General features: G+C 42.3%; 1 protein-coding gene across 3 annotated transcripts in view; it reads left to right on the top strand.

The window, feature by feature from the left end:
* atp8b4 (ATPase phospholipid transporting 8B4) overlaps positions 1 to 23,833 on the top strand; it is a 314,904-nt gene that overhangs the window by 98,082 nt on the left and 192,989 nt on the right. For all 3 annotated transcript variants that reach the window (XM_063065952.1, XM_063065951.1, XM_063065953.1), the window contains exon 3: positions 20,595 to 20,660. In XM_063065952.1, coding sequence (XP_062922022.1) covers positions 20,633 to 20,660 — 28 coding nt within the window. In that variant the 5' untranslated portion in view covers positions 20,595 to 20,632. The remainder of the gene's footprint in view (positions 1 to 20,594; positions 20,661 to 23,833) is intronic.

The raw sequence follows: 23,833 nt of genomic DNA, 5'->3' as shown, positions 1-23,833 counted from the left end.
TCGGTAACCTAGGCTTGGCTATGCCAGTGATCATTTCTGGTTGAAATTTCAGTGTCTGGGAACCTCACTAGGGCATTACTACGTACAAATAACTTTAACGTGCCTGTTAATTTCTTCTTGTGTGAATTTCACTCCTAAAAACATCACGTTGGAAACCAGTACATTCCTTCCAAAGCAAATATTCAGTTTTTTGTTACAACTTATTTCCTTTTGTGGTAATCACAATAATACCAAGGGCACAAGCTTCTGAGATTTTTGTCGAGACATTTAGATTAGATTAGATTCAACTTTATTGTCATTGTGCCGAGTACAGATACGAAGCCAATGAAATACAATTTACATCTGACCAGAAGTGCAAAAGAATAGTATTATTTACAAAATAACTGCAAATAAAAAGTAAGTGCTACAGCACACAAATATAAAAGTACTGAGACAGTACAATATGGGTGCAATACTGCTTAGCGCTGTGATGTGAGGTTCAGCAGGGTCACAGCCTCAGGGAAGAAGCTGTTCCTGTGCCTGCTGGTGCGGGAGCGGAGGCTCCTATAGCGCCTACCGGATGGGAGGAGAGTAAAAAGGCCATGGTTAGGGTGAGATGTATCCTTGATAATGCTTTTTGCCCTGCCCAGGTAGCTTTTATGGTAGATGTTCTCAACGGTGGGCAATTGGGTGCAGATAATCCGCTGGGCATTTTTCACCACCCACTGGAGTGCTTTGCGGTCTGATACGGGACAATTGCCATACCACACTGAGATACAGTTGGTGAGTATGCTCTCACTGCTACAGTGGTAAAAGTCTGTTAGTATCCTGGGACAGAGGTGAGCTTTCTTGATGCTCCGCAGGAAATAAAGGTGCTGTTGCGCCTTTTTGAGCGGGATGGAGGAGTTCAGGGACCAGGTGAGATCATCGGAAGTGTGGACACCAAGGAATTTGAACTTGATACACGCTCCACTACAGCTCCGTTGATGTAGATGGGGACATGAGTGTGGCTCCTAGCATGCCTGAAGTCCACAATGATCTCCTTGGTCTTCTGGGTGTTAAGGGCCAGGTTGTCATTGGCACACCACGTTGCCAGGTGCTGAACCTTCTCCCTGTAGGCTGTCTCGTCATCCCCTCTGATCAGGCCAGCCACCGTGCTGTCATCTGCAAACTTGATTATGGAGTTAGAACCGTGTACAGGAATGTAGTCATAGGTGAAAAGGGAGTACAGAAGAGGGCTCAGCACACAGCCTTGAGGCACGCCGGTGTTCAGGGTGAGAGTGGATGAGAAGAGATTGTCTAACTTAACTTATTGGGGTCTGTTAGCCAGAAAGTCCAAGGTCCAGTTGCAGAGGGATGAGCTGATACCAAGCTGGCGAAGTTTGGCGATCAGCTTGGAGGGGATCACAGTATCGAATGCCAAACTAAAGTCAATGAACAGCATTCTGACATAAGAGTTGGGGCTGTCTGGGTGGGTCAGGGCAGAGTGAAGTGCCGTGGAGATGGTGTCCTTTGTAGACCTGTTGGTATGATAAGCAAATTGATGGGGGTCCAGGGTAGTGGGCAGATAGGATTTCTGATGTGATAGAACCAGTCTCTCAAAGCACTTTGCAGTGATGGTGGTGAGTGCAACTGGGCGGAAGTTATTCAGGCCCATGGCAGTGGAATGCTTTGGTACTGGCACGATGGTGGCAATCTTGAAGTTTGTGGGGACAACTACCTGTGCCAGGGACGGGTTGAAAATGTCCGTGAAGACCCTGGCCAACTGTCCTGCACAAACTCTGAGTGCATGTCCAGGTACTGAGAGGGGATCTTATTGAAACGTGTAAGATTATTTAGGGATTGGACACGCTGGAGGCAGGAAGCATGTTCCCACTGATGGGTGAGTCCAGAACCAGAGGCCACAGTTTAAGAATAAGGGGTAGGCCATTTAGAACTGAGTTGAGGAAAAACTTTTTCACCCAGAGAGTGGGGGATGTGTGGAATGCTCTGCCCCAGAAGGCTGTGGAGTCCAAGTCTCTGGATGCTTTCAAGAAAGAGATGGATAGAGCTCTTAAAGATAGCAGAATCAAAGGTTATGGGCATAAGGCAGGAACTGGATACTGATTGTGGATGATCAGCCATGATCACAGTGAATGGTGGTGCTGGCCTGAAGGGCCAAATGGCCTACTCCTGCACCTATTGTCTATTGTTATTGTATTCCATCCGGACCAGCTGCCTTCCGTACATTCACCCTGCTCAGGGTGGAGCAAACATCAGAGGTGGAAAGTGAGAGAGGCAGTTCACCAGGTGGGAGATCCGCTTTGAGGGTGATCTCCTTGTTCTCTCGGTCAAAGTGAGCAGAGAAGTAATTGAGGTCATCAGGGAGGGAAGCAGAGCTGGAAGGGGGCACAGTACTAGGTGGTTTGAAGTCTGTAATAATCTGTATGCCATGCCACATGTGCCGGGGGTTTGAGGAGTTGAAATGCTCCTCGATCCTCTGTTTGTATATGTGTTTAGTCTGAGAGATTCCCCTCCTCAGGTTGGCCCTGGCTGAGCTGTAAGCCTCCCGGTTTCCAGACCTGAAGGCTGAATCTCTGGCTTTGAGCAGGAGGCGAACCTCTCTGTTCATCCATGGTTTCTGATAGGGGAAAACTTTTACTTGTTTTTGTGATGTCACTCTATCTACACACTTGTTGATGTGCTCAAGGACAGAGTTGGTATATAAGTCAATGTTAATCTGAGAGTCTGTGGTGGCATGGGCAGCAAACGCACCCCAGTCTGTGTGCTGGAATTGGTGCTGAAGAGCAGAGTCAGCACCTCCAGCCAGATTTTAATAGTCTTCACTGTGGGTTTCACACATTTAATGACCGGGCTATACTTGGGAAGCAGGAACAATGAAAGATGGTCGGACTGTCCCAGGTGGGGGAGGATGGTGGCTTTGTAAGCGTCAGCCACATTTGTGTAGACATGATCTCAGGTTTTATTTCCCCTTGTGGTGCATGATACATTTTGGTAACATCTTGGAAGCACGGTACGTAGGTTACAATGATTAAACTCCCCAGCGACAATAAAGGCTCCGTCTGGATGCAATGTCTGCAGCTTGCTAATAGCGGCACTGAGATCTTTCATGGCTACTTTAGCATTCGCATCCGGAGGTACATAAACTGCGACAGCAATGGTGCATGTAAAGTCTCGTGGTTGATAAAAAGGTCTGCACTTAATAATCAGGTATTCCAGATCAGCAGAGCAATAAGTGTCAGCAATGGTAGAGTTAGTACACCATGATCGATTCACGTATATGCATAAACCACCTCCTCTACTGTTACCTGTCGCTGTTGTGGCTCTGTCAGCCCTGAAGACCATGCACCCTTCCAGTTCCACCACATTGTTTGGGACATCACTGTTTAGCCACGTCTCCATAAAAAAACATGATGTTGCAATCCATAAGCCTTCTTTGTGTGAGGGTCCAAGTCCTTAGTTCGTCCAGCTTGTTAGTCAGAGATCGAACATTGCTGAGGAAGCTGCTAGGTAGTGCTGGCCAGTGTAGATTTAGCCTTAGCCTAGCACGCAGACCTCCACACTTCCCCCATCTTTGTTTACGGTCTCAGTGCCGGCGCTGGGCCTTTCCGGTCGGAGTGAGTTGAATGCAGGTCCGCAGTGTCCTTACTAACTCTGGAGGTAGTTGATCGAAGTTGAATGCATAGTCCAAAACTAGCAACACACATCAAAGTTGCTGGTGAACGCAGCAGGCCAGGCAGCATCTCTAGGAAGAGGTACAGTCGACGTTTCGGGCCGAGACCCTTCGTCAGGACTAACTGAAAGAAGAACTAGTAAGGGATTTTAAAGTGGGAGGGGGAGGAGGAGATCCAAAATGATAGGAGAAGACTGGAGGACATATCTGTACTGTTCTAGAGCACCCCTAGAGATGCTCCCGATGTGGCCTTTTATATATTGGCGAGACCCGACGCAGACTGGGAGACCGCTTTGCTGAACATCTACGCTCTGTCTGCCAGAGAAAGCAGGATCTCCCAGTAGCCACACATTTTAATTCCACGTCCCATTCCCATTCTGATATGTCTATCCACGGCATCCTCTACTGTAAAGATGAAGCCACACTCAGGTTCGAGGAACAACACCTTATATTCCGTCTGGGTAGCCTCCAACCTGATGGCATGAACACTGACTTCTCAAACTTCCACTAATGCCCCACCTCCCCCTCATACCCCATCCGTTATTTATTTATATACACACATTCTCTCTCTCTCTCTCTCTCTCTTTCTCTCTCTCTCTCTCTCTCTCTCTCTCTCTCTCTCTCTCTCTCTCTTTCTCTCTCTCTCCTTTTTCTCCCTCTGTCCCTCTGACTATACCCCTTGCCCATCCTCTGGGTTTTCCCACCCTCCCCCTTTTCTTTCTCCCTGGGCCTCCTGTCCCATGATCCTCTCGTATCCCCTTTTGCCAATCAACTGTCCAGCTCTTGGCTCCATCCCTCCCCCTCCTGTCTTCTCCTATCATTTTGGATCTCAACCTCCCCCTCCCACTTTCAAATCTCTTACTGGTTCTTCTTTCAGTTAGTCCTGACGAAGGGTCTCAGCCTGAAACATCGACTGTACCTCTTCCTAGAGATGCTGCCTGGCCTGCTGCATTCACCAGCAACTTTGATATGTGTTGCTTGAATTTCCAGCATCTGCAGAATTCCTCGTGTTTGAGTCCAAAACTGTGTTGGTGCATGGATAGTTAATGTCCAAAAGTGACTGTTTGCTGTAAGTGTAGTTTGCATAGCTGAATCGCGCGAACAAGCAGGTAAATTAACACTATTTTTCAAAATCCAGTAAGAGTCTGAGCCTCGCAATTCACACCATTTTAAAAATCACTCTACGTCAATGTTTTACACACAGCTCAGTATAAGTGAAACCTTATCATGGACTATTCCATCACCAATTGATCACACCTTTGTGCTGTGATCAAGAAGATCAGTGTTCCCACCCTTACATTTTTTTCTCACCTCCTTAGCAGATTTTAGCAGCTGTTCCATAGGCATCTTTCAGGGAGTCAAGGTTCTTGAAGGTCAAGCACCTCTAACCTAGAGAACAGCATGGCAAAGGCATTGCTGCTACAGGTTTTAAATAGAGCTCCTAACAGAAATTACACAGACAGGGGAAAATCTGCAGATTGCTGGAAATTCGAACAACACACACAAAATGCTGGAGGAACTCAGCAGGCCTGGCAGCATCCATGGAAAAAAGTACAGCTGACATTTCGGGCCGAGACCCTTTGGCAGGACAGCTCTAATTTCATTGCTTCATTTTGATGTAATCTGCCCTCACCACTGTTTTAAATGGTCTTTTATCCGGTTTCACTGTCTTTTATTGTGAGATATTGATTGAATGATTGTAATAGGTATATCACACCACATAAATAAGTGGCAAAGGTCTGAGCATCAGTTTTGCACTGGATTATTTAGTACAGCCGACCCTCCTTAACCACGGGGGATTGGTTCTGGGACCCCCTGCGGATACCAAAAAACGCGGATGCTCAAGTCCATTATATAAAATGGCATAGCATGTGCATATAAGCTACGCACATCCTCCCGTATACTTTAAATCACCTCTAGGTTATTTATAATACCTAATACAATGTAAATGTTATGTAAATAGTTGTTATACTGTATTGTTTAGGGAATAATGACAAGAAAAAAAAGTCTGTTCTTGCTCAAACAATGAGTGCGGGAGAGAGAACTTCCGGGTTTTCCCGATCCGCAGTTGGTTGAATCCACGCGTGCAGAACCCGCGGATAAGGAGGGCTGGCTGCAGTCCCAACTAAATGAAGTTTAGCGAAACTGTACATATTTAACACAATCTCTTACTTTGTAGAGTTTGCGTATCCTTCCTGTGTCCATCAGTTTCTCCTGGGTACACCGGATTTCTCTCATATTCCAAGAACATGATGATCAGTCAGATATCTATCCATTGCAAATTGCCCTGGTGTGCAGGTAACAGTAGAGTCTGGAATTGTGGGGAGATTCATGTCAATGGGTGCTTGATGGTGGCCAAGGACTCAGTAGGCCGAAGAGCCTGTTTTCATGTTGTATGGCTCTACATGGCACTTTACTGTGTCCACCAGCCAACTCTAACAGCTCCTTTAGCAAATATATTGGTCAGGGTGGACCTGACACAGAGTGATCAGGAAGATCGATCATCATTCATCTGCTACACAAACCACAAGCAAATACCATACACCCTTCTGGAGATCATTTTGAATGAAGCTTCTAAATTACTTCCCCAAGCTACAGCACCTTCCAAGCCTGTACTGCCAAGAAAGACAAAGCCTGCTAGCGCTTGGAAATATCTGCAACTTCCCATCCAAGTTGCATGTCATCCTGACTTGGATGTACATTGCTGTTCTTTCATTGTCACCAGCACTTGATTTTTACCATCTCCTTCTCAAAGGCAATAAAAGATAATGTTAGTCCAGCCAGTGATGTCCAGATCCAAAAAATGTTTTTAAAATAAACAAGTGCCATCTCTAAAATGAGTACATTAAAATATTGTCCAAGGAAATATACCCAGCTTTTGTCTATGTTACAGAGATGAGAAGTTTCTCCATCCAGAGGGGGGAATTCATTGCCACAGACTGCTATGGAGGCCATGTCATTGAGTATATTTAAACTGGAGGTTGATTGGTTCTTCATTAGTAAGGGTGTCAGAGATTATGGGGAGACGACAGTAGAATGGGACCGAAAGGAATGATAAATCAGCTGTGATGGAATGGTGGAGCAGGCCTGATCTTATTCCAATTTAAAAAGGAGTCACATCCTTATAGAATCAGCCTTAAAATTCAATAGCGTAACACTTTTGCTCAGAATTATCTGACAGAAAAACAAAAAAAAACACTTTCCTGCTAGTCTTGAGCATTAGGTGCATTAGCATGGAATGTTGTCAATCCTTTTGAAATATGCAGTGGAACTTCCTTCCAGTTTTCCTTGGAGTGACCATCATTGGACAGCCGTGGGGAAGCCTTTTAATCACAACACAGCAAAAAGCTGAGTTTATTAACTCCTCTCTGTACTGTACTTACCATGATCAGCATGAATTGACAAAATTGTTTCTCCAAATCACTTGCCCCATTTTGCACCCTTCAAGCTCAACAATCTCCCCAAGAGTCTCCAAGCTTCCCCCAGCCCCTTGATTTTCCTGTGCAAACAAAGCTCTGAATCTCCCTGGATAGAAGCCCCAGCCCTGGGCTTCTCATGCAAAGACTTGATCATGCAAGAATTCCCCAATCCCTGATCTGATAGGTCAATTGCTCCTCATATCCAACCCCTCCCAACAACAATCACTGACCAATTGGGCCTAAACCTGCCAGCCTTCCCTGTAAAACCAAGCACTATTCATTGGTCCCACGTTTAATGTAATTATCTCTTCAGTTGTGCATGAAACTTGAGCTCCACTGAAATTTAACGTATTTGGGAGGGGGGAGGTGTGCTGGTCCATGACAAAAATTGTTGATGACGCCATAATATAGTACGGCCTCCTAGGAAACACTGTTTGTGCACAGGGGCATTTTCTTCACAAGCCAGAAAGTAAACAATAACTGTGGTACTTTGTGGTGAAAGGGAAAGAGCTTTTACCCCTCCACAAACTTGTCAAGTTCACTAAGCTTTGTATGAAAGTTTCTGAGAAGCAATTCCAGATGCTTACTTGTTCTGGCTTCTACAGCAGGAGCCTTGATGAGCTTATTTGTTTGATCCAGATGCTTGAAATAAAATTCCAAAGTCTACTTAGAATACCAGCAGTGAGGAGAAAGACTTCTAACTGAAAATAGTGAAAATAAAATAGAACTACAGATGTTGGAACTCTGAAATAAAAACAAAATGCTGGAAATGTTCAGTAGGTCAGGTATCATCTGTCAAAAGAAAAATAAACCTGATCTTTCAAGCTGAAGTCCCTTTATCTTTCCACAGATGTTGCCTGACCTGCTAAGTTTTCACAATATTTTCTGTTTTTATTTTGAAGACCCACCCGTGTGCTTGGATCCACTCTGCTCCTACCTGTAATCCAGTTTTCTGTCACTGAATATGCCTGAGTGGCAACTGCATGAGAAAAAGGGAAATCTCTGTCACACTTGGTGATTGCCCCATGTGGTCAGGGTGAAAAAGAGTGAGGGGGGAAGAGTAGGACCAAAAGGTCATGGTGCAGAGGAGTGACGTGGAATGAACAAGAAAAGTTACAGAGGACAATTAAAGAGAGTTGTGGGGGGGTGGTAGTAGTTCAAAGCAAGGCGTACAGAGGGTGCATCAAAGATGTGAGCTGGATGGTGCAACATCCCAGAAAATACATAGTACACTTTAATTTTAATTTATATTATTTTTAATTAACAGGCCACTAAGGAAGATGTAGGCAGAGTGGAAGTGACCTTGCCTCATGTTAGTAATACAAGAACGAGCTGAAATAATAACTGTTAAATTGTGAGCAGACCGCAAAAGCTATTGAAGCTTTGCATTATTGAACTGGTGGTTATTGGGCCAGAATGATTTAAATGGGGTTGGGGGTGTGCGGGGTGGCATCAGCGTGCAGGTTCTGGGACTTGCCAGAATTAGATTTGGGAGAGCTAATATGTGATGCACATGGAAGCCGAGGGTAAGCAAGGACTAAAATAAGCAGGTAAGCAGCTGGACAAAGGCCCACCGGTACTGAGATTATCCACTAACATTCTTTTTTTGCCTTTTCGTCAAATAACAGCAGTGGCTTATAGAGAGGAGGCATAACAATCTTAAGCAATGGGAAGACTGCAATAATGTTGCAGTGTGACAGAGGAAGATAAAAATATAGAACAGTGAGCTCCCTCTTCCCCGGAATAATATGAATTGCCAGTATTCCTTCACAGCTTCCGAATCCTTTTGCAGGAGAGGCCCTCCCCACTGATCATACCTACAAGGAACATTGCTATAAGAAAACAGCATCCATTATCACGGATTCCCATCATCCAGGCCATGCTCTCTTCTCACTACTACCATCGGGCTGGAGGTGCAGGGAGGGTCTTTGGTCCCACACCACCAGGTTCAGGGACAGTTTTATCCTTCAACCATCAGGCTTCTGAGCCAGCATAGATAACTTCACTCACCTTTACTCTGAATTGATTCCACAACCTATGGAGTCATCTTCAAGGACTCTTCAGTATTGATTATTTATTCAAAATTTCCATAGTTTGTCTTCTTTTACACATTGGTTGTTTGTCAGTCTTTGTGTGTAGCTTTTCATTGATTCTATTGTATTTCTCTGTTCTACTCTGAATGCCTTCAAGAAAATGAATCCCGATGTATATGGTGACACACACACACACACACACACACACACACACACACACACACACACACTGATAATAAATTTACTTTGAACTTTGAATTCCAGATTTTCTGACTGATTGTGATCCACCTGCCAGCTCCATCCAGTCTCTCCCATTTGGTACTGTTGTGCAGTGCCCAGTAATGTCAGTTGCAGAGCAAACAGGAGGGCATTGGGGATGGTGGGAGTAAGGTGACTGATGTGAGTTGGGAGCTGGTGCCATATGAACCAGGCTTATTGGCAACAGTGGTTTGTACTGGGGGAAAAAAAAGTACTGCATTGGTGATAACACATGAAGCAAATATTGGAAAGGTGTTTAACATTCTGGCACCTTGGAGTTCAGCAAGTAATTGTTCCTACAGCATCAATCAGCTCTTTCTCTGGTTCTTCCCCTTGAGATGAACCACCAAACTACTTGATTTACTTACACAGTGTAAAAGTTCCTCTGCTGTCTCATTGAAATGTGACACCTCTCAGGGATTTTTTTTTGTTTTGAGTATTTCCCAGATTTTTAAATGTGTGACCCAAAAAGAGAACTGGTGTTCGTATCCAAGCTCTGACATGTACCTCAGAGTAAAATGACTTCCCTACTGTGGCTGGATTTGTAGCAATAATGACTGAAGTATAATATAAAGCTGTGCTGTACACTGCAAGTGGTTCAGCAGATCACTGCAGGAGCTGTTGGCCAGTTAGTGCCAATCAGAAAACAGAATTAGAAAGTGTGAATTTTTTCTCCATTGTGTTTTCTTGCAACAAAAGTTATTTTAACATCATTCTTGCTAGTAGCTAAGATCATTTGCCAATTTCCCTTTACTGTCCTTTTGCAAAATTGCCTCAAAATCTTTTCTTGCTAAATCTCTTTTTCTATGAGTTGGTTGGAACTGTTCCTCCAAAGGACTGTGACCAGAAAATGTTTTTTAACAGCACTACCCTTCAAACAGATCAAAGCAGTTAGCAAGGCCAAAATCAAATATAAATTGAAGTCTTGAGTTTTATGGAGAGATTGAGCAGGCTAGGTCTTTGTTCATTTGGAGTGTAGAAGACTGAGGGGATGACCTTATAAGTGTCTGTAATGGTAGGAGAGCCATAAATAGGATGAAATCCCAGGGAAAGGAAACCACAAACTAGAGGGCATAAAAGTGGAAAAATTTAAAAGGCACCTGAGGGACAACTACTTCACACAGAGGAAGAAGTTGCCAGAAGAAGTGTTTAAGGCAGATACAGTATAACAATTAAAAGATACTTGGATGTGTACATGAATAGGAAAGGTTCATAGGGATATGGGCAAATGGGACTTGCTTGGATGGACATCTTGGACAGAATGGACTAGTTGGACTGAAGAGCCTATTTTAATGCTCTGGTGTTACTGAAGCCAAACCATAAAAGGAAAGTTAGGTTGTTCAGAGGAGTTTTTAGGAAGGTGTGTGCGTGGGCGCCTGTGAGAGAGAGCTTTAAGAAGGAATAGCATGGGCTTGTGAGATTTTCAAGCTGCAACTGATGGAACATTGAAATTCTGAGATGATTAATGAAAGTAAGATGTGCACAAATGCCTCAGGAACGGGGAGCTGATGAAAGGAACGTGGAGCTGTTGAAAGGAACAGAGACTGGGAAGCACAGGCGTATGGTGAGATCTGTGAAGTTTTCAGAGCGTTATGCTCTTGTGCAAACGGTTTAGGAATCCTGCCAGCTCGTGGCAAATTTGAACATACTTTATGCTCATATGCTTCCCACCATTAGACTGTTCATTCAGAGAGCAGGTAATGGATTACAAGTTTAAGTTCTTGTCTAATGCATGCAAGCAGGCTTTTTCCACTGAGGTTGGGTAGGACTACAACCAGAGGTCATGGATTAAGGATGAAAAGTGAGAAGTTTGGGGGAACATGAGGGAAAACTTCTTCACTCAGAGGGTTGTGAGAGTGTGGAATGAGCTGCCAGCACAACTGGTGCATGCAAACTCAATTTCAACATATAAGAGAAGTTTGGATAGGTACATGGATATTAGGGATGTGAAGGACTGTGTTCCTAGTACAGGTCAATGGGAATAGGGAGTTTAAATAGTTCAGCATGGGCTAGATGGACCGAAGGGCCTGTTCAGTGTTGTGCTTCTCTATGACTCTATGCAGGACTCTGTCAATGGAAAATCTGAACCTTCAAATAGTGAAGAAATGAAGCCAGCCTGCTGTAGTTCAAATAGAAGGACAGGCTCAGGAAGGTATTATACCCACTGTCTTCACTACTTTATTTTAAAGACGCCAGGCTAGAATTGTAAAATTGTACATGGGGCAATGATTGTGCTACACAAATGAAATGTTATTGAAGATGTGAAATGTAAATGTAACACACACCAAGTGCTGGAGGAACTCAGCAGGCCAGGCAGCATGAATGGAAATGAATAAACAGTCAAAGCTTCTGGCCAAGACCCTTCTTCAGGACTGCGCAGGAAGGGGGAAGACGTCAAAATAAATAGGTAGAGGAGGGAATGGGTGAAGGTGGGTGGGAAAGGTCAAGGGTTGGCGAAGAAGGAATCTGATAGGAGAGGAGAGTGGGCATTGGAAGAAAGGGGAGGAGGAGGGGATCCAGAGGAAGTAATAAGCAGGTGAGAAGAGGTAAAAGGTCAGAGTGGGGAACAGAGGAAGTGAGGGGATTAATTGGTTTACCAGAAAGAGAAATCTCCTTTCATATTCCTTCTCCAGTTCTTAATGTTTTGACATTTCCCACCCACTTAGCTTCACATATCACCATCCAGCTAGCCTCCTTCCACTCCCCCCACCTTTTATTCTGGTATCTACCCCTTTCCTTCTCAATCATCTGCCCAAAACTACGACTACCTATTCATTTTCATAGACACGGCCTGACCTGCTAAGTTCCGTCAACATTGTGTGTGTGTGTTGCTTTGGATTTCCAGCATCTGTAAAAGTAAGTGTTCATCTTTCTGGATGTTCATTTTGGGTGGTCTGTGAGTTTAACTGCCCAGGAAAACACAGTGACATCAGTTATCACTTGACATCACTTGTACAAAATTCTTCTGGACATTTGGTAACTGTAAGTAGTCCAGGTCACTCATACTGATGGCTTGTGGTCTGTTTCAGCATGAAAGGGGAATCAGTGTTGCTATGGTTTCTGAGATATCCACCATTTGCAGTTACATCCATATTTGAGAATGTTTCTTCATCCCATCCCCTTGTTTTCCACTCTTTAGTTTGTCCATTTATACACATCTGGCCACACTTCCCCAATCACCAGCCACTGGTCCAGACACATCCGACACCCATTGCTGCCTCACCCTCCACACACCTTCCAAAAACACCACTGAACTCTGTACCTTGGCACAACAATGATTCCTGATGCAGTTTTAGATTGGTGATGAGGAGGTAGAGGGTGGTGGCTCTGTGTAATTCATTGCCACTGATGGTTGTGGAGGACAAGTCATTGGGTGTATTGAAAGCGGAGGTGGATAGGGTTTTGATTAGTAAGGGTGTCAAAGATTATGAGGAGAAGGCACGAGATAGGGTTGAGAGGAATAATAAATCAGATATGATTGAATGATAGAGCAGACTTGATGGGCTGAATGGCCCAGCTCTGCTCCCATGCCATGTCTTATGTGCAGGGGTTTTTCTGTCATACACACTTGCTTATATCTTGCATGTTTGGCTCTTGAAGGTCTTTATGCTGTGTGACCCAACCCCAAATGTCTTAATGTGCCATTGAAATACTTCTAAACAACAATCCATTTGTATGTTAAGAGATTTTCCCATTTTAATTTCAAATTATTGCCCCATTTTTATGGCAGATTTTCTGAGTTAATCCATTGGCCAGACCTAAGGTCAGAGAAGTGGTCAGTATCCTGGTGCGAGAAACGTGCAGTAACCTTTCTCACTGCAGCTGCTGTGGACCTATATGCAGTAACCAGAGGACACAGCCTCTTCATAGAGGGACGTCCATTTAGAACGGAGATGAGGAGGAATTTCTTTAGCCAGGGAGTGGTGAATCTGTGGAATTTGTTGCCACAGGAGGCTGTCATTGGGTATGTTTAAGGACTAGGCTGATGGATTTCTTGCTTAGTCAGGGCATGAAGGGATACAAGGAGAAAGCAGGAGATTGGAGCCAAGGGGGAAATGGATCAGCCATGATGAAATGGTGGAGTAGACTCTATGGGTCAATTGGCCTAATTCTGCTCGTATATTTTATGGTTGTATATGCAGTAACCTTTCCCACTGTAGATGTTGTGGAGGGGTGTGGAGTCTGAATGAATGTGACCAGCCAGGTGTGAGTAGACTCATTTCAAATCCCTTTTAGGAGCATGACTTTAATTTTTCACTTCCGTTTTGTTTCATTCTGGCTATTGTTGCATCCTGAATGAATCACAGTTTAGTCTTAAGTTGTCTATGTGTCTAACACGAGTTAAAGTTCAATTGTAGCGGAGGGGAAGATGGCGGCACGAGCAGCATCCGTGTTGGGTTTGCTTGGTGGGTGGCGGGACTTGGGGCTGGTGGTGACTTGAGCTACCGGCTCTGCCCTGGGCATGGGCCGCGTCCCCAGTCGGCGGCTGGCACTGGGCAGCATTCCTACTGATGAGGAACAGGCAACAGGACTGGAAAAGATAATTATTCAGGCTATGAAAACCGGGAAGGATCCATACAACGTATTGAACCAAAGGGGTATGCTGGGACAAAGAGTGATCCTCACATTGTTCCATCAATCACCAACAAGAGGCTCGTGGGCTGTATGTGTGAGGAGGACAGCACTTCTGTCGTCTGGTTCTGGCTTCATGGGAGCGAGGCTCAACGCTGTCTGTCTTGTGGGGCTCATTACAAGCTCGTACCTCACCAACACTGAATGAATCTTACTGCATGGTTCAGGACCCAGTGTTGATCACTCCTAGGGCAGCTTGCCCACTAATGTACTGTATTGTATACAGAAATATAAATATTAAATGAATCTTGCATCCAAAAAAAAAATCAATTGCAGCTAACAAAATAACTTCCCCTTCAAAGGAAAGCATTTGTTTTGCTGGCTTAGCAATGGATGTTCATGTTGGTGCACTTCAAAGAACTAGGTCTAAATGTCACTGTTATAGGAAAATGTACTGAAAACCAGGTCAATCCTATGATTCTGATACCGCTATGGGCTTTAGTGGAATGAACAATTACCGATTTTGAGTGTCTTTGTAATATTCTGATGTGGTGGTGCAGTGGCTGTTGGAAATGGGTCATCTAAAACCACCTCTTAACTTACAACTTAAATAGTCATATTAAGGTAAAAGTATATTTAGAATCACCCAGAGGAAATTGAGCTCAATCAACGATCAAGAGTAAAACATTGCTCCATTTAAGAGACAATTGACTTCAAAATATAGTTTGATTTTGCTCATTAGTGATTTTAATGTCCCTTATTTTCACAATCTGGCTCATTGTCTTAATTGGAGTTAATAGGTACTTGTGTCTGTATAAGAATGTTTTAATGGCTACATTGGAGTAGTTTGCACATACTCAATATTTTAATTGCTGAGACAGGTGAGCAGTTTATTACTCCAGAAATGTACTTGCTCTGTAAGGATATCAAATACATTTCACATTGTTGTATTGTCTGCTGATGAATTATCCTGCAACATGTTGTGTTTTGCACTCTTTGTGGTTTATAGAAGAGGAAAGTAGTTTCGTTTTATGAGTTATTTTCTATTACAGGTTAATCTAAGCAATTCTCATTGAAAATTAAAATTCCTTTGTTTGTAAGGAATATCTCAAAATGGCCTTGTTGACAGTAGTGTGGTTGGTGCTTAACATTATTATCAGTAGTAAAATGCACTGTATTCCTGCTTTTGAGTTTGGAGATTTTGAGATGGAGGCTTTTTTTTCAACCAAAATACTCAGAAAGGAAACTATAAGGCATTTTCAGATGGAGTTTGGCATAACTTGAACTGCTCTAACATAGTAACATATACTGGACAATAAAGATGTGTGCTTGCATCACATATAGAGGTAACCGTTCTATCACAATGATTGATATATATTATACATAAATACAACTGGGAAACTGCACAATTTGAATTGGGGTCTGCGTAATGTAGCACTGTACTGATCTTGCTGTCAAATGAATACAGAATGCATTTTGGAATCTGGACATTGGGGTAAATGTGCTCTACATTATAAGTATATAATGCGCTGTTAGCAAGTCATCAGTCATATTAAATTCTGGATCCCAATTGACATCTTGAATCACTTCCTGCTCTCTTTTCCGTAACAGTCCCAACACCAGGGAAACACTTCCCCTTAACTCTCCAGTTATTTGTATGGCTGCATAGTCAGTCTCTTTCTCCTTTCCTCAGCAATGTATCTTCCACTACCTACACCTAATGACCCGGCATTTTCTCCCCAAGTCTCAAAACTGCACTTTCTTCTGATTCTTTCAGACCCTGCATTAGTCAAGACCTTTTAATTCCTCCTATTTATCTTGTTGTTGTTCTTTTAATTAATAGTACAGAGTTGGTAGTTTCCATGTAATTTTCATCTACGTTAAAAACATTGTCTAAGTATAGACAGCTGCTGATGAACTGGGTGATGGTATCTGTGTGAGGAAAGAATCTCTGATGTCTTACCTCACCTCACGTGCCTATCACCTTCCCCTGGGTCCCCCCTCCTTCCCTTTCTCCTATAGTCCACTCTCCTCTCCTGTTGGGTTCCTTCTTAAGCCCTTTATTTTTCCAACCCATCTGGCTTCACCTATCACTATTGAGCTATCTTCCTTTCCTTCTGCCCACCTTTTCATTCTGGCGTCTTTCCCCCTTCCTTTTCAGTCCTGATGAAGGGTCTGTCCCTGAAATGTTGACTGTTTATTCCTTTCCACTGATACTGCCTGATCTGCTGAGTTCCTCCAGCATATTGTGTGTGTGTGTGTTGCTTTGGATTTCCAGCATCTGCAGACTCATGTTTATAGAACAGTAACAATACCGATGAAGGCTATCAGGCCTCCTGCATCTTGCCCATTTTCTGACACTTATTGTTGCTTCTTGTCATTCTCTTATGTCACATTTATTTTCCTTCAGAGTACATATCCAGTTCCTTTTTAACAGCCATGGTTGACTTGGCTATGTCAGCTTGTTGAACAACACATCAAATGTTAACCAATTTAAAAAAAAATGTTTTCCTTGCTTTTCTATTTTTTTTCACCAATCACCTTAAACTGTAAACCAGATTATGAATTAAAACAGAGCTTTTAGATAATATTTTGGAACACCGTAAATGAGTAACTGAGATTTAGTGTGTAATGAGTGTACAGTGTTTGGGAAGAACAACTGACTTTAACTTCTGAATTTCTTCACTATTGCGATGTATCTCAAATATATTTAGATCTGCAGCAGGATAATTGATAAATATTAATTTCAATGATTAGTCTGCAATTACATTATCATCATAACAAACAGCCACCAGAAAAGTAGATGGTGAACCAAAAGAGCCTTACTGTCTTTATAGCTCACTTCCGTGGTACTTAATCACTTTATATGATTGAAAATATAGAAAGCATCCTTAATTGTTCATTACAACTTATGACCTAACTTTTTTTTAAAGGCCACACAAACCCAAACAAGCTGTTGGTTAATCAGAATACTGGTTACAAAAGCTGCCTGCTCATCTACACTAGCGAGGTGTGTTTCTGGTGTGTAAATCTCTTTAATTACCATTGCAAAAAAATTATAAGAGTAGGTTTTGCTGCTAATAAGAAAATGAAACACGTTTAGTTCATTTTTGACAGTCCAGGTGTTGCAATGGTTTTTAGAAAGATAGATACTTTTATTAATCCCAAATGAAATTACAGTATCACAGTAACGCAAGTGCACAGGCATACAAATAGAAGAGAGGTAAGAAAGAATTTTTAAAAAGTTACTTTAAAAATAAGATGTACACAATTCACAAGTCAAAGATTACAAAATTTACAGTATTTCCTTGTTCACACTGATAAGATGGTAGTGCAAGAACCATCATAATATTATAAGTAATGGCTACACATTCACAGTGTCCACTTAAGAAGTGATGGTAATATTGCATAGTATTGCCCAGGGTGTCCATGATAGCAAGGTGTGGTAAACAGAGCTCTGGTAAACGGAGGTTAATAACAGTCTAACAGTACGGAGTCATCACAATGTTGGAAAATGCATGGCCATGTATTTTGGTACAAGAAATAAATGCGTGGACCATTTTCTAAACAGGAAGAAAATACAGGAATCTGAGATGCAGAGGGACTTGGGAGTCCTTGTGCAGAACACCCTAAAGGTTAACTTGCAGGTTGAGTTGGTGGTGAGGAAGGCAAATGCCATGTTAGCATTCATTTTAAGAGGTCTAGGAAACCAGAACAAGGATGTGATGCTGAGGCTTTACAAAGCACCGATGAGGCTTCACCTTGAGTATTGTGAACAGTTTTGGGCCCCTCATTTTAGAAAAGATGTGCTGGCATTGGAGAGGGTCCAGAGGAGGTTCACAAGGATGACTCCAGGAATGAAAGGGTTATCATACAAGGAACATATGATGGCTCTGCGTCTGTACTCACTGGCATTCAGAAGGATGGGGGGGGGATCTCTTCAAACTCTTCAAATGTTGAAAGGCTGAGAGAATAGATGTGGAAAGGGTGTTTGCTATGGTGGAAGAGCCTAAGACAAGAGGGCACAGCCTCAGGATAGAAGGGTGTCCTTTCTAAACAGCGATGTGGAGAAATTTCTTTAGCCAAAGGGTGGTGAATTTATGGAATTTGTTGCCACATGCAGCTATGGAAGCCAGGTCATTGGGTGTATTTAAGACACAGATTGATAGGTTCTTGATTGGGCATGGCATCAAAAGTTACGGGGACAAGGCTAGGAATTGGGGTTGAGGAGGAGATAGAAGATGGATCAGCCATGATTGAATGGCGAAGCAGACTCGATGGGCCAGATGGCCTAATTCTGCTTCTATGTCGCATGGTCTTATGGTGTTCCCTGTCTATAGGTTGACTCATTATAGAGCTTAATGGCCGAGGGTAAGAATGGCCTTGTATATCACTCTTTGGAGCAGTACAGTTGTCTTAGTCTATTACTGAGAGTGCTCCTCTGATCAGCCAAGGTGGCATGCAGAGGGTGAGAAACATTGTCCAGAATTGCCAGGATTTTCTGGAGGGTCCTTTGTTCTATGACAGCCTCCAGTGTGTCCAGTTTGACTCCTTGTTAACCAGTTTATTGAGCCTGTTGGCATCACCCGTGTTGATGCCATTGCCCCAGCACACCACCGTATAGAAGATTGTACTGGCGACATCAGACTGATAGAACAGGAGAAGGAGAGGCCTGCATACACCAAAGGACCTCAGCCTCTTCAGGAAGTAGAGGCGACTCTGGCTCCTCTTGTAAACAGCCTCTATGTTGGTTTTATGTATCTTTGAGGTTAATTTGCCACTAAACCAATAATTTTCCTCCTCCTTTGCTCTGGAGTAAAAAAAATGCTTTATTTTTAATTCCAGCAGTTATTCACAAATTTCTGTCTTAGACTGCATCGGTGAATAGATTTTATTCTTCTAGCTTATGCCCTGTCAGACTTTGTGACCTTCTGTTCATTTGATGTTCTTGTCAGTCCGGATTGGCAACAAGATCCCCACAATCTTCATCAGCACAGGCGTACCACAAGGCTGTGTGCTTAGCCACTTGCTCTGCTTGCTTTATACTTATGACTGTGAGGCTAAGCACAGCTCCGAAGCCATATTAAGTTTGATGATGACACCACTATCATCGGCTGAATCAAAGACAGAGACTAATCAGCATTTAGGACAGAGATTGAAGATATGACTAAGTAGTGCCACAGCAACAACCTCTCACACAATGTTGGCTCACCCAAGGAGCTGATTATTGACTTCAGGAGGAGGAAATTGTAGGTCCACAAACAAGCCAGTCCTCATCAGAGCATCAGAGATGGAGAGGGTCAGCAACTTTAAATTCCTCGGTGTTATCATTTTGGAGGATCTGTCCTGAGCCCAGCACCTAAGTGTAATTATGAAGAAAGCGCAGCAGCACCTCTATGTACTTAGGAGTTTGCAAAGATTTGGCATGACATCAAAAATTTTGACAAACTTCAAAATGATAGAGAGTATATTGACTGGCTGCATCATGCTCGGTATTGAAACACCAATGCTCTTGATTGGTAACTGCTAGAAAAAGTAATGGTTACAGCACAGTCCATCAGGAATAAAGCCCTCCCCACCACTGAGCATATCTGCACAGAGTGCTGTCGCAGGAAAGCAGCAACCATCATCGAGGACCCAACCACCCAGGCCATGCTGTCTTGCTGCTGCCATCAGAAAGAAGGTACAAGGGGCATCAAGATCGACACCACCAAGTTCAGGGACAGTAATTACCCCTCAACTATCAGGCTCTTGAACCAGAGGGGCTAACTTCATGCCCCATCACTGAGCTATTCCCACAACCTATGAACTCCTAAAGACTCTTCATCCCGTGTTCTCGACATTTATTGCTTGCTTATTTATTATTATTATTACTATTTCTCTTTTGTATTTGCACAGTTTGTTGTCTTTTGCGCACTGGTTATTTGTCCATTCTGCTGGTGTGGTCTTTCAATGATTCTATTGTGTTTCTTGGATTTACTGTGTATGCCCACCAGACCATTGCCTTTCAAAGTAAGGTGCTACCATATACATCTCAGGGTTGTATATAGTGGAATATATGTACTTTTACTTTAGAACTTAAATCAGCCATTGTCTTTTGCTGGAATTCTTCACATTAGCTGTAAAATATGATTGAGCAGTTTCTGCATACATTTGGCCTAGTTGATTAGGTGTACTTTCCTTCACTATAATTTTGAAAATGTGGATATGTTTGAGACTGGTATAAGTTTTGAAAAATAACCCATCTATTTATTTCCTAAAAATCTTGAAATAAGACATGAAATTTTCATCATGAAATGAAATTTCATAACTCACCAAGGTAAAAATGAACCTTGTTTTTTTTTTGAATTTTAAAGTGTTCTTCTCTATTGGCCTAGAATGAGCTCATGATTTTACCAGAAAATGCATCCGGTTAAATTTATAGAAAGCCAGGGATCTGAATATAATTGCCTTGCATTTCCACTAAGTATCAAGATTGAATAATTTGACTGGTTTTATCTTACTTTGAGATATTCTTGTATGTCTCTTTGTGAAAGTTGAAATAAAGCTGATGATACAATTGGTTATTATTAGATTCCACTTAGGAGATGTGTGTTATCAGTGTTATTTAATGTTATTGTGACTTGCTGACACTAACTGCTTTCCTTTTCTTTCTCCTAGACCATCTTCTGGGCCCAAATCTAAGGTAACCTGATGCTATGAAGTTCTGCAGGGATAAATTAGTAGGTGAGTAAATCTTCTGTTGACTTATATAAATAGACAATGGTTATGACTGTATGTTTCTGTCCATTGCCCTGATAAGCATTTGCCTTCAATAAACATTAGTGTGTGGACAAGAATGCTATGCAAGTGTTGGAAGCTGTAACGACTCATAAAGGCTTTTATCTCTGGAAAACGGAGCCCAATGTGACTGAGGCCTATTATGGCTCAAATAGGCTGCTTTCAACTGCTCAACATGCTGTGGCAAGAGATAAAAGGAACCATATATTTTCTTATGTAAAGATTACTGTTCCGTGTTGTAATTGACATTCAACTCTTCCTAGTTCCCCATCAGGTCCTGATACATTACGCAGCTTTGGCTACCTTGCTAGTTCACTTCAGTAAGCTGTAAAGTGACTTAAGGGAACACTCCTTGCTGTTTCATAGCAACCTTTTCATTTGTTTATGGTTTGTAGAATTCTCTAGTAAAGGCCATTGCCTTTCAGAGTAAGGTGCTACTGATATTTTGCATACAGTATGTGTATCCTAAGGGTTCGTGTGAAGCCTGCAGGTAGAGTGCTTTATCATTCAAATATATATCTTATTGCCTCCATGTAGATGCTTTAATGTACAGGTTTGATGGATTGTAGCACTGTACCTGGTTAAGACTAATAATGTTTTTGATAGATGGTACAGGTCTGGTGATTTTTATCATGATGTATTGCAGTGAATGCTGTTTTCATATCTATATTATCTTGCTACTGAAATAGTAAGTACTTGAACTGTAATGAATTGAATTGCTTTGCGGATGCCTCTGGCTTTTGCAAATAAGTTTGTTAATATAATATTTGTTAACAGCCATGTTTGAATGTTGACATTAACAAGAAAATCACCTGTATTGCTTCTACATCTGGGAGTTTTTCCTCAGTCTCCTTGCTCAAAGATATTAAAGTGCAATCAGAACTAATGTTATTATGTTAGAATAGTTATTGCAGTACTGACATTAAGGTTTAAAATTCAGAAATGAGGTTTATAAAATTAATGCATTAAATATGATTTGTTTGAGCTATCAAGAGGAAAACTTTTTCAATGATCGGGTTATGGGTTCAAAACCTACAAAGGTAGGTGGGAGTGGATTTAAATTCAATTAATTTAGTAATATGAACTATAAGAAAATAAGTTAGTGATATTTTTTTAAAACTACAGATTGTCTTTAGCAATCTGGCTCAGTAGAGCGCTTCAGAAAAGTAAGACATGGTCTATATGTGACTGCAGACCCACAACAATGCGGTTAACTTTTAACTACCCTCTGAAATGCCTCAGAAAATCTGCTAGTACAAGGGCAATGGGATAGGAAATAAATGTGACTCCGGCCTGTAATATCAACATCCTGAAAATGAATGCAAATAAATGGACTTGTTATTTCAGCCAAATGTCGTGCAAATGTCAAGTATCAAAGTGGGAAGAACGGATAATCCAATTTGAATCAACTCTGGTTCAGGCTCTAAGCAAAATCATATATACCTTTTAACTTTTTTAATGAATATTCAATCTGGTTAACTACATACCTATTGTAGAAGTATGATATATTACCAATGTTCTTGCACAATTTGAAAAGACTGCATCTTTTAGGCAGAGGTGCAATGTGCTGTTGTTGCATCACTATGCTTGTTATTTCCTTTGGCGTCTTTACGGCCTCCAGCACGGCATTTAGACTTTTATCATCTGAAACACAAGTGTCATCACACTGTAAATCAATGTCCTCAGAAGCACCTTGTGCTTTTGGAGGTTCAAACTGCCTCCTTGGTACAGGCTGAGAGGAAACACCCTGAACTACCTCTTGGGGTTCAAACTCGTGGTTCATAGACATTTGCCCTCAAATGTATGCACATTCACATTGAGTATGCTGGATTTTCTTTGTTCCATGTCAACAGAGGAACTCTTACCAGAGATCTGCTCTGCTGGGGCACATTTAGCTGTCACAGCACTTGAAGCCCTAGCACTTTAACTCTGGCCATCTTGGCTGCAATTTCTTCCGACAACTTAAGCTACTCCAAATCTCTTCAAAGCTGTTCCTTGTCTCTCCAAAGCAGTTCCATCTTTCTTCGAAGCTGTTCTTCCTTGTTGTTTGATGTGTGTTTATCCTTCAGCACCTGTTATCTTGCATAGGAACGTCACATCTGGAGTTTCTCCGGTTAGCGGACGATTTCCCTTCACGCCTCTCTGTCATAGTGGGGATCCGTGTATGAAGCAAGTTACAGCACTGGTTTGCCATTGCCTTCTGCTGGGTGAGTTTCCAAAGAGATCACCAGCTCGTAACCCAGCACGGATGGAAAGTGTGCAGGGGAGCTGGCTGGATTCAAACTGGGGACAAAGTCCCAAAGTTTGGCACTGATGCCACTACACCACCAGCTGGGTCATTTGTATATAACTTAGTTAAATCAGCCTGCATTCTAATGCGTACCAATGAGATATCAGTCACATGCTCTGCTAGTAAGAGTGTGCTGCATGTGCATTAGACATGCTGTCTTCAACTTGTATGAAGTCACAGCCCGTTCTAAGGCTATGTAATTATTTTCATGTCCTTCAACAAACTGACCTTCAACAGTGCATGTTTGCTTAATTTCTCACTTAGTCTTGGCTTCAGGGTCACTGCTTCCAGCTGGACTTGTGTTGTTTTCCAACTGCGCAAACCAGACAAAACAACAGCAAATTCATTTCAGCTTTTCAACAATGGAAGCAATTCAATTCATTAGCGTTTCAACAGAACTGAGTGATCTTCAGCCAAACACCACAATACAGTTTTTAATTCCAACCAGCTGGACATGGCAGCAATGGCCATTCAAAACTGTGTTTCAAACCCAAAAACATACAGCATGAATCAACGAAAGGTTGTTACTTTTTACAAGCTGCTCCAGGCTGTGGTGCTCCTAATTGCAGGGACATGTCTGAATACTGATATTTAGTGGGTTTAACTGTCGAAAATGACCACCAATTTCTAAAACATTTTCTACACACCTTATTCAAGCATAATACGGAACTCGTCCAAATATTCCATTTTGTCAATTCATGAAGGAATGAGTCTTTCTTGGTAAAGAATGGCCAGAAACTTCAATGTCCTCACATTATATGCAGATTGTTCTTTAACTATTGAATGGGTTCACCTTGAGCATATCGAATTATTAAAAGAATGTAGCCGG

The sequence above is a fragment of the Mobula hypostoma genome, chromosome 13 (assembly GCF_963921235.1).
Source record: "Mobula hypostoma chromosome 13, sMobHyp1.1, whole genome shotgun sequence".
Lineage (NCBI taxonomy): Eukaryota > Metazoa > Chordata > Chondrichthyes > Myliobatiformes > Myliobatidae > Mobula > Mobula hypostoma.
The sequence above is the reverse complement of the archived record's forward strand: the minus strand, read 5'-3'. Positions and strand labels throughout refer to the sequence as shown.